This window comes from Megalobrama amblycephala, linkage group LG6, assembly GCF_018812025.1.
Source record: "Megalobrama amblycephala isolate DHTTF-2021 linkage group LG6, ASM1881202v1, whole genome shotgun sequence".
In the NCBI taxonomy this organism is placed as follows: domain Eukaryota; kingdom Metazoa; phylum Chordata; class Actinopteri; order Cypriniformes; family Xenocyprididae; genus Megalobrama; species Megalobrama amblycephala.
The window spans coordinates 930,102-948,228 of record NC_063049.1 but is presented as its reverse complement, the minus strand read 5'-3'; the positions used below and the strand labels follow the sequence as shown (position 1 = coordinate 948,228).

The window sequence follows — 18,127 nt, the reverse complement described above, 5'->3', positions numbered from 1 at the left end:
AACAGGAGTCAGCAAATAATGAGTTGGCTTCTGACATAGTACACGGAAGCTCTGAACGTAAACAGCATATGAGAATGACACAGAAGAGAAGATATTGTTGAATAAAGTAGTTATTTTTGTTTTGTTTGTGCACAAAGTATTCTCGTCTCTTCATAACATCAAAGTTGAACCACTGCACTCACGTCGACTGTTTTGTCTTTAGTACCTTTCTGGACATTGAAAGTGTTGATTATATTGCTGTCTATGGACGAGACATAAACCTTTCATCAAAAATATCTTAATTTGCGTTCTGAAGATGAATGAAGGTCTTACGGGTGTGGAACGACATGAGCGTGAGTAATTAATGACAATTTTCATTTTTGGGTGAACTAACCCTTTAATATTCAGCAATATTATTGATTTGACTGCACTAACACTATTGGATGAGAACTGAACTGAGCTGGATGATGATGATGATGATGATGATGATATCACTTTTCTACAGAGCCGCTTTATAGCTGAATTTAACTTATTTTATATTGATGAAGTTTACACGGGTATTGAACTGAACTGAATTAACACTGAACTCATTTAAACTGAATAATAACCGTTTACTATGGTCTTTTTAGAGCTGCTTTACAGCAGAATTTAATTCTGTTAGCATCACTGAATCAATTTCCTGTTATCATTATAAAGCCGCTTTAAAACAATATGCATTGTATGAAGTGCATTATAAATAAAGGTGACTTCACTCTAGTGCTGCCCATAAGACTATTTAACTAAATATTAAATAAATGTACTATGCATGGGACTTAACTGAGAATTCACAAATACTTAGTTTAAAGTTGAAAGCTGTTTGGTTGGACTAAATTAAATTCTATGTGCATGTTATTTTACTTCTGTGAGGCATATTTGGACTTTCTGCAGGAGGGCGCCCTCCGACTTCCAGTAATTTAACATGTGTAATGTTTATAATTATTTATAGTCAAAGGACGCCTGCTTTTTTTCCCAAAAAAAAAGTTCTCTGTAAAGTAAAATTATTATTATTTTATTCAGCCATACAAGTAGGCACAACATGCCTGGTGTTCTTTATATTTTTTTGTGAATTTTACACAATTTTAACCAAAAAAAAAAAAAATCACAATTAGATGCAGCCCTAGTTGCTTCTGATGTCAGCATGTTCACAGTCTTTTGTTGTTGTTTTTTTACAGGAACCAGATGCCACTGATGAGTAATGCTGAGACTGTTTTTCTCTGAAAGCGTTGTACCAACATCTGCAAGCTGCACTACACAAACATGGTAAAATGAAAAGAAAAGAAAAAAAACACCTTGGAAAGGTAACCGGTATGTTGAACAGGAACGGTTTCAGGAATGGCACAATGGTGTGTGACTGTTAAAGTCTCTTTCTTTAGATCAGTGTGCTCAATGATGTGCCTTTTTGATCTCTGTTATGTATATTTGGATTATGTTGTGTTGTAAATAAAATACAAATCAAAAAGCTATTCTTTTAACTCTCCTCACATATTTTGTTCAAGTTCCCTCACAGTCCCATTCAGGTGATAGGGCCATTAAGGGAGGGTCTTTGTCTTCACAGGTGTGAAACACATTATTCATGATCATTCATGATCATTCACCCCCGCATACAGCCTTCTGACACAAGACGTCTTACAAATTTTTCAATCAATATATTGTTTTATGTGAATGAGTGGGAAGGATGATTTTCACATCATTTTGAAGCAAGCATTCTAGCCTACAACATACATTTTTCTAAGGTGTTGTGAACAAACATTCAGTCTGAGTTTTATGGCCTTATTTCAGTGAGAAAAATATTTTTCACAAACCATGCATAAACATGATGTTAAAAGTAACAGAAATAAGCACAAATGTCAGGGCATGTCAAAACACCTCCAGGGCCCAGAGGGTTACCATGTGTTGTCAAAAGTACTGGTATTTTGTAACTAAAATGTTCATGAGGTGAATTAGAGATTGAGTGTAGTTAGCTTTGATTATGACAGCAGTTTCCACAAGAGTGAGCTTGTGCTGAAATGAAACGAATAGCGACTAATGATCACGAAGAAAGTGTTTTTTTTGCTCAGTTGCTGTATATAATTTATGCAATTTCAATAGCAATATGAGTCTAATAGTCAAACTATCAGCACTGGATTTTTCTTCAATAACTACCAACTTCAACTAGCAACTTTAAGGGCTTATTAATTAGTGAAACTAATATCTCTGTCAAACTCTAGACCATTACAGAATATTTTCTTGTGCCCTTCTCCAGCTGAATCTTATGGCACATGCAATGTGTGCAAATCTCTCCACTGCACACAAATGTTCTAAACTCTTGGACAGAATCAAAAGGCTTCCATGACAAAACCATAAATAAAACATCAAAACAAGTAAACAAAGTGACTGATTCTGCTACAAGTGGTGGATGTGTGACTGACCTTCAAGGACTCGACCTGCTGGCACAACATCTGCAGGAGAGACTTATGGTCCTCGGCCCAGTGAGGAGGCGTTTTGGGTGAGAACTGGAGAAGGAAACAACAGTCAGGAACCGTAACGCTCTGTAAACAGCAAGCATAAACTCCAGTGCCATGACATACCACGGATCTTTTGGATGGAGACGTGACACTTTTGGATGGGGACGGAGTGGAGAATTTCACATGCGGTTCTGTGGGCTGACCGGGGCTGGACGTCAGCGGATAGTCCACCTGATCTTCATCCCACTCGCCATCATCTACAAGCTGCTGGTTGACTTCGTTCAGCAAATCCATCACATCCTCCATAGATACAGGTAACTTAAAACACGAAGAGACAGAATTAAAGGACTAGTTCATTCAAAACTCTCCCTCACATCAGTCCAAACTCGTGTGCACTTCTCTTGACTGCAGTCAAAGACACTTTGGGGGGTTTTATATACACAAATGTAAGTCAGTGAGGTCCAGTGTTGCCCGTATGGAGCGAAGAAAATCACTCAAAACCTTTGACTGTTTCCCTAATGAAACTTTCTACATGAGGTTGAGTTTTTTTTCTGGTTCTGAAGCCTCTCCATCATACTGTCAGCAGTTTCATGTTTGGATAGCCCTGCATGGCATATTCGCTTCTTTTTGATGACTATTATTACTCAATATGAGTGTCAGACTTCAGACTCATTTCACAATTCAACTAAACATGACTTCTTACACCACACACAACCCTAATGTAGATTGCAGGCTAAGTATCTAGCACTAGAGTACAGTGCTTTTTAAAAGCATCATCTGACAGGTCTAATGTAAACCAAACACTAAAATCGGCTCTATTTCCTGCAATGGCCACCTGTGTAAATGCATGTGAAGTTGGTTTAAAGCAGGTTTCCTCAACTTCAACCCTGGAGGGTCACTGCCTTACAGAGATTAGCTCAAACCCTGATCATCTCACCTGCCTGAGACTTTCTAGTAATCCTGAAGACCTTGATTAACTTGTTCAGGAGTGTTTTTTTTAATGTTAGAGCTAATCTCTGCAGGACGGATTTGAGAAACACGATTTGGTGTAAAGTGTGTAGCACAAGCATCATCAGAGGCGTTTAACATACCTTGTCCATGTCCTCTGGACTGGCCTGACAAATCTTCGTCAGGTATTTCCTGAACTGCAGGAGGAAGTTGGTGCACCTGCCCTGCGTCTCCTCCAGCCCGTTTCCCACCTCCTCCGACAGCCTCTGATAGATCTGACCATCAACACAGCATCCATAAACTCATCAGGTGAGAAGGTCATTCACAGACCACCCATATCAATCACTTCACTTCTGGAGCTGAACCAGTGCGACTGTCGACCAGTGAGAGCGCTGTTACCTTAGCAAGATGCCAGTTAGACAAGATGCTGTTGAGCTTCTCCAGCTTTGCGATGGCCTCATCGGTGTTGCCCTCAATGTCAAGCAGTGTGGCAAAGCTTATGGCGGCCTCTTCCTCATATACTCGCACTTGAGAAGGCTGAAGACAAAGAGACCATTAGAGACAGTACAATATGAAACAGAAGCAGGAAGTCACAAATTATCCAAAAGGAAGAGAGTACACACCTGTATGTCTTTACTGCGAAAGTGCATGAACATCAGCTCCAGAGGATCAGGAATGCTGCGTTTGCTTCTGATTTTCTCAAGCAAGGGAAGTACAACTTTCCAGTAGTGCACACTGCGGCCTGCATACTCCTTCTGGTCATAGTAAGAGTTCACCCGTTCACTCTGTCAAACACACGGGTCGAGCGTCAGGACACGCCTGCTCAGTCTGTACTTGTACTCTCATACTAATGAAGTCATGCAATACTAGTAATGCGATTTTAATGCAATATCCAATATACACTGCGTTCCAAATTATTATGCAAGTGACATATCAGTTAGATTTCAGCAGAATAAACATTCAGATTTTAGTTTTTCTAAGAAAATGTTTGTTTGTTTATTTATCCATGTCTTTTTAGATAACTGGTATCAATCTCAGACAAAATAATTTGCCAGATCTATGGAAACCCTACTTAGAGGTTGTTCCACATTATTAAGCAAGTCACAGTTCTCATGCAATATGGGGAGGAAGAAAGATCTTTCTGAAGATGAAAAGCATGAAATGGTCCAAAAGGTTGTGCAAAAGGCATGAAAACAACTAATATTGTGTGAAACTGAATGGAGATTATCAAATTATCATAAGATTTGTGAGTGATTTAGAGCACAGCAGAACCCGGTCAGATAAAGGTTGATAAAGGTTTATTAAGGAAAGTTCCTGTCAAAAACATTAATAGTATTAAAAGGGCAGCTATAAAAAAGCCAGTGTTGAGCAGCAAACAGATATTTGAAGCTCCTGGTGTCTCTGGACTCTCAAGAACCTCCCCATGCAGGCTGGCAGGTGTGCGTAAAGATGCATTTCAGCCACTCCAAACCAAACCTCACAAAGACAAACATTTACAGTGGGTGTAGAAATACATTTTCAAACAGTTTTATTGCTGTGGTGTTTTTTTTGCAGCATGGGATAGTACAATTATGTAGTGATTTTTACTTTGTCCATCAAAGGACACAAAGTAAAATAGGGATTGGTACTCAAGTCACCGCTGACGTTGTGATTTTTGGACACACGTCTCTTAAGGTGTGGTTATGAGTACATCAGATGACCACTTGCCCCCCTTTCCCTAGTTCCGGGCACCAGTCAGGGCCTTTCACTCCCAACAGGGGCTTTCATTCATTTAGAATTAATGTTAAGTGGTCAGCTGATTTATCTGAAAGATTGGTGAAATTGCTAACTTATAGAACCTTTTCTGTATTATCAGCACAAGGAAGACACAAGTGTAATAAAATACATTTTATTAACAAAAAGACAAAGAAGAATAACTAACACAACTACTAAATGAATACTATGAATGATAAAGGAATAAAGTGCATAAGCTACATAGAATACAAGTGATTAAGTTGAGTGTGGCTATGGAAGAGTTACGTTATCTTATGGAAAGATAAACTGTTTCTCTGAAAATAATAAGGTGGAGAACCTTATTATGCACCAAACAAATAAATGAAATATTATTTGTTATTAAATAAAATCAGCTATATTACATCTAATGGAAGTTAGGAAATTATATACTGATAATATACAACAATGCCAAGGTCTCTGGAAAGAGGTTTGGTTTAGTGATATTTACGTTCCACTTGGTCGAGTCCGATGACGGTGACGTCTTCCACTGGTTGTGCTGGGCGACAGTGCAGTGGGGAGAGGAGCCAGAATCTGTTTCAACAGTCTTGAACACGAAGCTCTGTGGGATGCTGATCTCCTGGAGCACCAAAGGGTCCTAAAATCTGGAACACGCAGATGAGGCCCTGGTGTAGGTGCAGAAGGTCCTTAACAATCTGGAACACGCAGACGAAGGTACCTTGAAGTGAAGGTTTGCTCTCTTGAGCTTAACCTTGTTGCGGATGTCGTCACTGTTTCGCTGGATGGAAACTTTGAACGTAGTGTTGGTTAACGTCTCTTTCCTCAAAAGCTAGAGGCTCAGAACGTGGTCGTCTCTGTTGCTGCCTCACAAGCTGTAGGCTCAGATCACGGGAACTGTTGTTGTCTGTTAATATCTGTCCCCGTGCAGGACAGACTCAGAACAATATCTGTTATGTCTTTCCCTGTTTGAAGGGCAGACTCAGAACAATATCTGTTATGTCTCACCCGATGGGAGACTCAGAACAAGGAGTGTCTGTAGAAAGGGTACCTTTATCCCTTTCCGATGAGGAGGAGATTGCATTTTGGCGCTTCTCCATTCGAGTGCTGTGATTGGCTGCTGGCATCAGAGGGGACACACAGAGTGTGGCCCACCCTTCTCTCCCCTGTGGAACTCATTTGCATAAAGCACAAAGTTGGAAGTCTTTACAGTGTCTTTAAAGTTTACCAATGCATTTCTCACTTTCCAAACCACCACCAGAATACCTTTGGCAATATTCCAAACAAATAGAGACTAAACATGATGGAAAAAGATTGAACTGTCATTCAATTGTACATTAACAGCTGAATTTGTATCAGATGTTGCACTACAAATAGCTGTCACTGAGAATACTTATTTCTGTGAATAAGTATGAAATGGATGTGTAGTTTCCATCAGTTCTAAGTTCTAAGCTCAACATAGTTTTGAATGGATTTGGATGGATCTTTGTGATCTCTCTGTTTCACCCATTCCTGTGTAGCATATGCACACGTATCAGGATAATCAATAAACTTGGGAATGTTCAGAACGCTTTTAGCATGCTGGACTGGGTTGTAAAACCATCTCGGCTCCGCATAGTCTGCCATAAGATGAGCCCACTTGACACTTTTGTGGACAAGCGATGGTAAACAGTAAAGTCCAACTTCCTCTCTTTGGTGACTTCAAAAGGAGCACCCCCCCAGAGACTGACCAGATCCACATTCCAACACCCCACACACACAGAAACACACAAAAGCACACACACAGGCACATACAGAAACACACAATCATACATTTTTAACTGTATATGTGAACTACCACTATGCTGGAATATATATATGATATATTTTAGAGCCTATGCATGTTTCCTAGTGTTTAAATGAGTGTATTTGTGCTAGTGTGCATTTTAACGATATAATTTTGTCTGTAAACCATAACTTGGTTTCTATGCCTTTCTGACCTATCGAGTTTGATCTCGTTTCAAAGCTCCGGACTCGAGCTATTCATTGAGACATGTCACAAAACGGACAAATGCATTTTTCTATGTGTTTAATGATCCTGTGAAGAACCCACTCCATCTCGAAATCCGATCTGATGGGCATTAAGTATGCAAATTCAGCTAGGAGACCAAACAAAGCAACTTTGCCCGCCAAATAGTGCTGCGCCTCTATTGGCTGCTACAATTCAGGAGGTGTGTTAGCTTGGGTTTCCATAAAGACAACGACACACACCTTCGCTCTCTCTTGTCTCTTCGTGCTGCTCTTCTTCTTCTCCTTTGTCTCCCGACTGACTCACGAGCACCTCGTGCACGGACGCCTCAGGTGACCGCGCTTCCCAACCACGCGCGCAGTTCGGGAGGACCACTTCTTTAGACTCTCTCTCTCTCTTCGGCTAAGTTACTTAAGCTTAAACCTCTTTTGAAAACCCCGCCGGAGAAACCCTCTCTGAAAGGACCAACCCAGCCAGGCGCATTGAAACTGCTACACACGGACTTGAACCAATAAGCAAGTATTATCATTTATCTGAATTTGTCTAAACTGATTTCTGTGCTGGCTCTCTCTCTCTCAAAAGGGTTTACGTTAACTGTGTAATTTGCCATCCTTTGATCATCTTTCTTTCCATGTCTTTTCTTCATTCTCACTCGTGTATATATATGTGTATACTTCTGTATATATTTTTGACGTATAATCTCGGTAGCCGTAGCTGCATATATTAAACACATAATTCATGCTCGATTGTTCTGTTGTTCTTTCAACTGAAGACCAAGTCACTTTAACGTTTTTCGATCGCTTTATGCTTTAGTTATTTTCATGGCCAGAAAATAACTCTGTTTATAATATTCTGTGAGGGACTTAGTTTGCTGGACAAACGAACAGTTTCTCTAGATAATTATTAAACCAGAACTAATCATATATGTAATTGATTATAATTCGTTGTAATTGATTCACAATATATGTTTAATTCCCCGTTGGGTTGATATATGAATCATAATTTATTCATAACCTTATGAATTATTATATTCATATTTCATCCATAAATTAATTAATAACTGTACGAACCGCTACATTCGTTACACCTGCTAAGGTCCCGAGGAATTTTTATGGCAGTCTCTGGCTAACCTTAGGAAGTAGCGTCTAGATGGTGAAGGGCAGTAACTGCCTGTGGACCAATGAGAAGCCTTGTCCTTCCCAGGCTTGGTACAAGAGGTTTTCTTCTTACCCTCTAAGAGAGGTCTGGATGTTGTCCTTCCATCTTTATCTGATGGCGTTGGACAGTTTGTTTGTGTTAGTCCACCAAGATCCAATCAAAATGTAGCAAACCTTTGTCCACTGTTACGGAGAGAGAGGGGCCCGGCCGTAAACTGTGCCCTGGAATTCACTACATCCCCCCTGATCGGCTTGATCGAGGACCTGAAGTCGTTGATCTGGGGCGATGCACTGAAAAGGAACAGTGGGAACAAAACACACACACCTCACCTCCTCCGTCTGACCAATGGCATTGGAAATAAAATTTGGCTCAATATGTTCTACATAGAGTTCAATGAGCTAAATGAAATGTCTGTTAGAATAATTTCTAAACAGGTTAGAAGCATTCTAGAGAAGGTACCTATGTGTGGATTAAATCTCTAAAGAGTATTACGAGTGAGAGTAAACATAAAAAAAAATGTGTAAGCAGATTTAGCAGGAAACCAGTTCTTTAAATGTCTGGATTGACATAATTTGGTATGGCACTTTTCAAGCTGTAAGCTAAGTGCACCTGCTATGTATGAATAGTTCCTTGCATTGCCTGATTACAAGAATCCTCAACTAGTTCACCTGGTACCACAAATGACAAGACTGTATCTATTGTCACCTTATCAGGAGCAAAGCTCACAAGTAACAATTGCCCTAATATACAGACAAATTAATGGGAGTAGTCATATTGTGTGACATCCATTATCTGGGCTACCCTAGATGGTGTAGCTCAAGGGGCTGTATGTTGACCAGCAGTGGGGGTTGGGAATTTAAGTGTTCTGCCTAAATTCTGCAGCCTCCTCTGGAGGGCTGCACCACATGTCCAATCCACTATATCTTATTTTGGAGGTCTCCTATAAGGAAGTTTGAATGACTGGAATGGAGAACAAAATAAACAACCCTGGCTGTGATCTGCAATACTCTACATGTGGCCAGTAAACTAGCTGAATGGGAATTTCACAGGAGGCTTTGACCCCCCTTTCCTGACATCCAAAGTGATTGTCATGGGCATGCAAAATAAACCTTGTGGTTTATAGAAATTGACTGAAAAGTCTGAAGCGAACATGAAGTGGAAAGTAATGAATCCTTCTTAGGCTGAAGTTGAGGTCTAAACGTTACAGGGGCTTGATGTCTGCAGAATCTGAAAGACCCTGTTCAGTTATGGGCTACCCCCCTTTCCCTGGCTGTTGTCCACAGTCTGAGATGTTAGGTGGAGGGGCCCCAAACTGGTTATGCTGAGAAAACCAGGTCCCTGTCAGTGGAGATGTACTCCTCTGACTTAAGGTCTTTGAGGGCTTTGAGAAGTATGTGCTGGATCTCTGCTAAGTTCTCAGCATCCTTACTTTTGGTCCCTCTAGATTTCCTACATCTATTATGACTACTCTGTTTTTGGCCATTCTCAGAGTTATCTCTATCCTTCTTCTGTCTTTGCCCTCTGTCATCCCACTGCCTGCTCTCATTTCTGGGGGCATACCTGTGATTGTTACGTCCCCTGTAACCTGAGAACCTTGGGCTCTCTGTGCTCTGCTGGAGATTGCTGCAATGGGCATAGCTGTTTTGGGGAAGTTCTGACTCCATTTGAATGGGAGTTTTAGAGTCATGTCTAGATTCATGCACAGAAGCAAATGGCTCTCTGTCTTCCCTGTCTGTGCCTATACTGTCCCAGGCTCGCATGGCGGGCTGCCTCAGTTCTCCTGCGGACATGTTTTCAACATCTACCATGAGTATGAGTGGTTTCCTAACAGTGGGGTAAAGGTTACTTACAAACAGGCTCTTAAACATTACATCCTCTTCTGCCCCAGTGTCATCTTTGCCAGCAAAATACATTTTCCTCAATCGCTCATAGTACTCTCTGGGAGACTCATGGCGGCCTTGCTTAATTCGGAAAGCTGAGAGGCGAGAGGCAGATGGGTTCTGATACAGAGTATACTCTACCAGAAGGGCTTTACACAATTTGTCATAATTGTTAGCGATAGCTGGGCTTTGTCTATCCATGAAGCCATGGACAATCTGGGCTGTGGTCTTTCTCAGAAGAAAGACTTTGTCAGCCATGCTAGCCTCAGGAAAGTATGTCAAGGCTGCGTTTACATCCTTTAAATACAACTCTATGTTGTTATCGGTGGTCTTAGGGTTAAAAACCTCTATGTCACGTGCTAATTCTCTAAGAATTTGCAGTCTGTTGCTAGATGGTAGCATGCTAGGAAACTCAGGTAAGGAGTGGACCGTTTTAGGAGAGTCCCTCACAGTTAGGCTGCTTGAGGCTGTGACATCACTGTCCTGATCATGCTTTCTCTGCTCAAAGCCATAAAACAGTGTGTCCCTAACAGTTGAACCAAAGGAGTGGGGGTGCACACTTTGTGGTTCAGGTTGCTGGTGGGGGAGACGCCTGCCTTTCTCCACTTCCCTGATCCTTGTTCCTATTCCTTCACATCTCTGCCTTGCAATGCTATCTTTGTTTACCAACATTGATGTTTTAGCTGTAGTCTCAGCTCCTACTCTACCCAAGTGTTCCCTATGCTGGATTTGGGTACCATTTGAGTCGGGAAGCTGTTGTTTGAACAGAACACAAGTTTCATTTTCTATTTCTTGTTGCTTTTTCAGCTCAGAAATTTCAAGCAAAGCTGAACGTAACTCAGCTTTAGTCCTAGTCTCACTAGAGCTTAGAGAATTTAACTTCTCTGTCTGTACCAGCAGGTCATTTCGAGTATGGGTTAACTCTGTTTGCAGAGTGCCCATGTCAGTTTTGACTTTTTTAAGTTCGACTTCCTGACTGTCAGTAATGGACTGTAAGCTTTTTGTCTCGGATGACAATCTACATATTTTAGCCCTTAATTTCAAATTATCCCTACGCAGATCAGCCAGCTCATTTTTGAGTTCCTGGAACAAATCTTTGTTCTGTTCTTGGGCAAGGGATATTTTGTCTGTGGCCTGGTTTGGTTGTACAGGCCAATTTAGTGCTAGGCTGGAAAGAAGCTTTATAAGTGAAGCGCCCTTTAAGGCCTGGCTTACTGCTTCAGCGGTCATATCAGCCATCTTTATTTATTAAATATACTTGTATATATAATAAATAAATACACCACCTGAAGTAGCTAAACTCTTAAAGTTTACCACAAGTGTAAGCAGCTCTAAGCCACTCTAGACAATGAATGTCACACACACTAGGGGGTGAGAATTCTAGCACTTGTCTCTTATTTGTCAGAGGGCACTACCCTTACCTGACAGGTTCACATAAAAATTCTAAAACCGTATGATAGACTTACAAGGTGAACACCATATGCTATGTTTCTAGTAGCAATTAGTTATAATCAACAATTACAACGTGTGCTAAAATAATGCAAGCTCTATGCCACAATAAAATCACAATTCTATACACTTTGCAACCAATCCTATTCATAAATAGTACCAAAGAGTCTAGCCGGGAAACTATCAATCAGGCTTAGAGGGAACCACTCTTGCTATGCAATTGGTTTCTGAGTTGGTGAAAGACTTTGTTTCCTGCTAAAGTTACTTCGTTTGATATCTTTCAGTGTATTGACTTGTGTTGATAAAACAGAAGGCTCATTTCAATCTAAGTTAGCCCACCCAGGGACGCCAATTATGTAGTGATTTTTACTTTGTCCATCAAAGGACACAAAGTAAAATAGGGATTGGTACTCAAATCACCGCTGACGTTGTGATTTTTGGACACACGTCTCTTAAGGTGTGGTTATGAGTACATCAGATGACCACTTGCCCCCCTTTCCCTAGTTCCGGGCACCAGTCAGGGCCTTTCACTCCCAACAGGGGCTTTCATTCATTTAGAATTAATGTTAAGTGGTCAGCTGATTTATCTGAAAGATTGGTGAAATTGCTAACTTGTAGAACCTTTTCTGTATTTTTAGCACAAGGAAGACACAAGTGTAATAAAATACATTTTATTAACAAAAAGACAAAGAAGAATAACTAACACAACTACTAAATGAATACTATGAATGATAAAGGAATAAAGTGCATAAGCTACATAGAATACAAGTGATTAAGTTGAGTGTGGCTATGGAAGAGTTACGTTATCTTATGGAAAGATAAACTGTTTCTCTGAAAATAATAAGGTGGAGAACCTTATTATGCACCAAACAAATAAATGAAAGATTATTTGTTATTAACTAAAATCAGCTATATTACATCTAATGGAAGTTAGGAAATTATATACTGATAATATACAACAATGCCAAGGTCTCTGGAAAGAGGTTTGGTTTAGTGATATTTACGTTCCACTTGGTCGAGTCCGATGACGGTGACGTCTTCCACTGGTTGTGCTGGGCGACAGTGCAGTGGGGAGAGGAGCCAGAATCTGTTTCAACAGTCTTGAACACGAAGCTCTGTGGGATGCTGATCTCCTGGAGCACCAAAGGGTCCTAAAATCTGGAACACGCAGATGAGGCCCTGGTGTAGGTGCAGAAGGTCCTTAACAATCTGGAACACGCAGACGAAGGTACCTTGAAGTGAAGGTTTGCTCTCCTGAGCTTAACCTTGTTGCGGATGTCGTCACTGTTTCGCTGGATGGAAACTCTGAACGTAGTGTTGGTTAACGTCTCTTTCCTCAAAAGCTAGAGGCTCAGAACGTGGTCGTCTCTGTTGCTGCCTCACAAGCTGTAGGCTCAGATCACAGGATCTGTTGTTGTCTGTTAATATCTGTCCCCGTGCAGGACAGACTCAGAACGGTGTATCTGTTGTGTCTATCCTCGTGCAGGACAGACTCAGAACAATATCTGTTATGTCTTTCCCTGTTTGAAGGGCAGACTCAGAACAATATCTGTTATGTCTCACCCGATGGGAGACTCAGAACAAGGAGTGTCTGTAGAAAGGGTACCTTTATCCCTTTCCGATGAGGAGGAGATTGCATTTTGGCGCTTCTCCATTCGAGTGCTGTGATTGGCTGCTGGCATCAGAGGGGACACACAGAGTGTGGCCCACCCTTCTCTCCCCTGTGGAACTCATTTGCATAAAGCACAAAGTTGGAAGTCTTTACAGTGTCTTTAAAGTTTACCAATGCATTTCTCACTTTCCAAACCACCACCAGAATACCTTTGGCAATATTCCAAACAAATAGAGACTAAACATGATGGAAAAAGATTGAACTGTCATTCAATTGTACATTAACAGCTGAATTTGTATCAGATGTTGCACTACAAATAGCTGTCACTGAGAATACTTATTTCTGTGAATAAGTATGAAATGGATGTGTAGTTTGCATCAGTTCTAAGGTTTTCAAACATAGTTTTGAATGGATTTGGATGGATCTTTGTGATCTCTCTGTTTCACCCATTCCTGCTAAGGTCCCGAGGAATTTTTATGGCAGTCTCTGGCTAACCTTAGGAAGTAGCGTCTAGATGGTGAAGGGCAGTAACTGCCTGTGGACCAATGAGAAGCCTTGTCCTTCCCAGGCTTGGTACAAGAGGTCTTCTTCTTACCCTCTAAGAGAGGTCTGGATGTTGTCCTTCCATCTTTATCTGATGGCGTTGGACAGTTTGTTTGTGTTAGTCCACCAAGATCCAATCAAAATGTAGCAAACCTTTGTCCACTGTTACGGAGAGAGAGGGGCCCGGCCGTAAACTGGGCCCTGGAATCCACTACATAGTGCATTGTATTTCAGAAGGCACTATCCTCCTTTTTATACCATAGCTGAAAATGGCCAGTTATGAACTCCACATATCTTGCAAAAGTCATTTTAATACCCTCAGAGACCCTAAAGGGACCTTCCATCTCATTTCCCAATATTCCAGCCCAAATCATCACCCGCCAGCTCCCTGCTGACATCACAGTCTTGTTGGAACGTGTTGGCCATTCACCAACCATCCAGAAATCCATCCATTTAGACCATCCACTGTAGTACAGCATTAGTCAGTGAAAAAAACTATTTAAAAATGAGTCTTCATGTATTTCTAAACCCACTGTAAATGTTTCTCTTTGTGAGGTTTGGTTTGGAGTGGCTGAAATGCATCTTTACGCACAACTGCCAGCCTGTATGGAGAGCTTCTTGAGACTCCAGAGACACCAAAAGCTTCAAATGCCTGTTTGCTGCTTTTTTATAGCTGCCCTTTTAATACAATTAATTTTTTTGACAGGAACTTTCCTTAATAAGCCTTTATCTGACCGGGTTCTGCTGTGCTCTAAACCACTCACAAATCTTATGATAATTCGATAATCTCCATTCAGTTTCACACAATATTAGTTGTTTTCATGCCTTTTGCACAATATTGCACCATTTCATGCTTTTCATCTTCAGAAAGATCTTTCTTCCTCCTCATATTGCATGAGAACTGTGACTTGCTTAATAATGTGGAACAACCTCTAAGTAGGGTTTTCATAGACCTGGAAAATGATTTTGTCTGAGATTGATACCAGTTATCTAAAAAGACATGGATAAATAAACAAACAAACATTTTCTTAGAAAAACTAAAATCTGAATGTTTATTGTACTGAAATCTTACTGATATGTCAATTGCATAATAATTTGGAACGCAGTGTAGAGATAAATGTGTCCCCAGTATTTAATGAAAAAAAAGTAAATTTTTTATGCTGTGCTGCCCAGTGGTCCATCAGCGCTCTTCAATGTCAAAATTGACTGAGATGGTCAAACAAATCAAAGAATGCAGGGCTTTACTGTTCACAGAAACACAGCATGAACTCCAATACAGTGAGATGAATGTTAGCTAAACATTTAATATATGACAGAAATGTAACATGAAGACCAGAGCGGCCCATAACTCCTGGCTCAGAACGAGCTTCTCAAGGACGGCTGTGAGCAGACGTACCACGTCAGTGAGATGCTGAGCCCAGTGGATGAGCAGCGCCGGCTGAAGGCCGTGTTTCTCACCGGCGCGCAGCGTGCCGAGACCGTGCTGAACCAGCAGCCGCAGTTTAGCCGACGTCCCCGGCCTATCACACATGAGAAAACACTGCAGTCAGACATGGAGCCGTGCGTCAGGCTCACACTCACAGCAGGACAATCACTCACTGCGCTCTCTTGTGGATCAGACTGTAGACGGCATCCCACCACTCGCGCTGCTTGGAGGAGGACAGGAGCTTCATAATGTTCAGAGGCAAACACCGGGGCTGATGGGGCGAGGAGCACGAGGCCATCCGTGCCGTCTCCTGCAGCTGCGTATGACTGCTGAACACAACGCCGCACAAGAACACCTGCAACACATCACATATACACAGAGCTACAGTTGAGGTGCTTCATCAGGTCTGCTGAGATCCTGGGATTGTGCCTCTTCCACAGTCCTTTACAACAGCGTATGACAGAGAAGACTTCAGCCCCAAACGGGCTGTGCTAATGGACTACAGCCCTAAGAAATGCTTTTGATTTCTTAAATTCATCAACATCAATCTTGTAAAAATGTCTACATAATCCATACATGCATGTTAGATAGAGCTTCACAGTGTTAAATTACTGCATTAACTAAAACACAGCGTTTCCATCACCTAAAACAATCAGACATGAATGAACATCTGGATCAACTAAACTCATGTCAGAGACTGTGCATGTTTCATAAAAGCCAAATGTAGGTGAATGTTTCCCCCTCACTGATGGTGAGAAGAGGGTGGACGCACTTCCAGGTCGAGCAGGCAGATGGACTTGGGTGCGTTGGTGTCCAGTTTGGGGGTCTCGAGCGTGAGGCGAGGGAAGAGCTGCTTGAGCCAGTGCTGCAGGCTGACGCTCTGCTCCATCAGCGCCCACTGCAGGCCGAGCCAGGCCAGGTGCTGAAGATCGCCCGCGTGCAGCAGCACCGCACCTGTGTCAACACACACACACACACACACACACACACACACACACACACACACACACTGTCAGCACAAATGCTGTAACTGACCCTTCCCACAGTTTGGAATGCAGGTGACCTGCGAATTATTGCAAACTCTAACCATCCTAGAAACACATGCAAATGATAAACTTTCAACTCTAAGTCTTGCAAATTTAAGTACTAGTGAGGACTAGCGAGCTGGCAGTGGTGACGGACGCAAGAGCGCGTAAGTGTTTTGCTTAATATCTGTTCTGGGTCAGTTGCTTCGTTTATTATTTGCTGCTAGGAAGGATTTAATTCGTATCTGTGTTTGTCCTATTTCCTACCTCGACTATAATTGTATTTTAATTGTACTTGTTTAGAATAACAGCCGCGTTTGCAGACTTTATTGGTGTTATTGCCCGCACTTAAGCTTTAGTTAGTTTCGGTTTTCAGCCATTCACGGGGTTAGGCTTTTGCAGTGCTGATTTGCAAGGCGGGCCTAGCTCGTTTCAATCACGTGTTAATAAGCAGTATATTAACTGTGTGTGCACGCTGTCGCGGAAGCGACTCGTGTGAAGACCGACTCGGGTAAAGACCAACTCGGGTAAAGACCGACTCGGGTAAAGACCTGTGACTCTACCTGTGCGACTCCACCGAGCAACGAAACCGGTAGGCACTTAAGTTTCTTCCCTCCTTTCACACTTTTCCTTTTTCCGCAGCATGTGCTTTCAACTCATTCCTGTTGTCTCTCTGCAACGCTCCACTAACCCACGTAAAAGGCAGTGCAATGCTTCTAACCTGCGGTCTATTTACTCCTCTTCTAACACTAATACTCCTCTCTCTGTCTCTGTGGGTCTATGGAATTGTCAGTCAGCAGTTAACAAAGCTGACTTCATTCCAGCCTTTGCTTCTAATTCTTCTCTTAATATCTTGGGCTTGACTGAGACCTGGATTCGTCCAGAGGACTCAGCAACCCCTGCTGCTCTCTCTAACAACTTCACTTTCTCTCATACCCCTCGCCAATCTGGGAGGGGTGGGGGCACAGGTCTTCTCATTTCTGACAATTGGAAATACTCGACTCATTCCTCTCTTTGCAACTACAATTCATTTGAGTTTCATGCTATTACAATCTCAATTCCTGTCAAAATTCATATCGTAGTAATTTATCGCCCCCCCAGGTCAACTGGGTACCTTTGTAGAGGAACTGGACATGCTGCTGTCCTCATTCCCAGAGGATGGTAGCCCACTTGTAGTTTTTGGCGATTTCAACATTCATCTAAAGAAGCCTTATGCTTCAGACTTCCACTCTCTTCTAGCCTCATTTGATCTTAATCGGCTCATCACCACAAGTACACACAAATCTGTCAACCAACTTGATCTCATTTACACACGCAACTGCATCACCGACAACATTCTGGTAAAACCTCTGCACTTTTCTGATCACTTTTTCATTACTTTTAATCTTCAACTCCCCAATTGTTCACCACCAACCCCGCTACCAGTTACCTTCAGACAAAACCTGCGCTCTCTTTCTTCTTCATCTTTCCTCTGCTGTATCATCCTCCCTTCCCTCACCCTCACAATTCTCATCTCTGGATGTGAATACAGCAACAGACACTTTATGTTCCACATTAACTTCTTCTCTAGATAGTATCTGTCCTCTGTCATCCAGGCCTGCACGTGCCACTCCCTCTAATCCCTGGTTATCTGATGTTCTTCGTGAACATCGGACCAAACTCAGGGCTGCAGAGAGGAAGTGGCACAAATCAAAAGACCAATTTGACCTATGTAGCTATCAGTCTCTGCTCTCATCCTTTTCTGCTGAAATTCATGCTGCTAAATCCTCCTATTTCCGCAACAAAATCAACAGCGCTTCAAACACACGCACACTTTTCAAAACATTCAAAACTCTCTCCTCTGCCCCCCTCCACCACCACCCACCTCATCCCTTACTGCTGATAATTT

The 18,127-nt window shown here is 41.8% G+C and overlaps 2 protein-coding genes across 7 annotated transcripts in view; both read right to left on the bottom strand.

Moving 5' to 3' along the window:
• The window catches only part of LOC125269575 (E3 SUMO-protein ligase RanBP2-like), a 73,094-nt gene that overhangs the window by 17,885 nt on the left and 37,082 nt on the right, over positions 1-18,127 (bottom strand). For 4 of the 6 annotated variants that reach the window (XM_048192499.1, XM_048192495.1, XM_048192496.1 and 1 more), the window contains exons 9-16: positions 15,987-16,168; positions 15,388-15,569; positions 15,185-15,308; positions 4,034-4,195; positions 3,810-3,947; positions 3,554-3,685; positions 2,586-2,780; positions 2,427-2,510 (exon numbers count right to left, since the gene is read on the bottom strand). In XM_048192499.1, the coding sequence (XP_048048456.1) occupies positions 2,427-2,510; positions 2,586-2,780; positions 3,554-3,685; positions 3,810-3,947; positions 4,034-4,195; positions 15,185-15,308; positions 15,388-15,569; positions 15,987-16,168 (1,199 nt within the window). Of the gene's footprint in view, positions 1-2,426; positions 2,511-2,585; positions 2,781-3,553; positions 3,686-3,809; positions 3,948-4,033; positions 4,196-15,184; positions 15,309-15,387; positions 15,570-15,960; positions 16,169-18,127 lie in introns of those variants that run through there. The other 2 variants (XM_048192500.1, XM_048192498.1) reach the window with 2 other exon arrangements.
• LOC125269577 lies at positions 6,489-12,223 on the bottom strand. Its single transcript, XM_048192501.1, has 2 exons — positions 8,234-12,223; positions 6,489-6,650 (listed from the first exon to the last, which is right to left on the bottom strand). The coding sequence occupies exon 1, from the start codon at positions 11,421-11,423 to the stop codon at positions 9,621-9,623; it is 1,803 nt and encodes a 600-aa protein (XP_048048458.1). The 5' UTR covers positions 11,424-12,223; the 3' UTR covers positions 6,489-6,650; positions 8,234-9,620.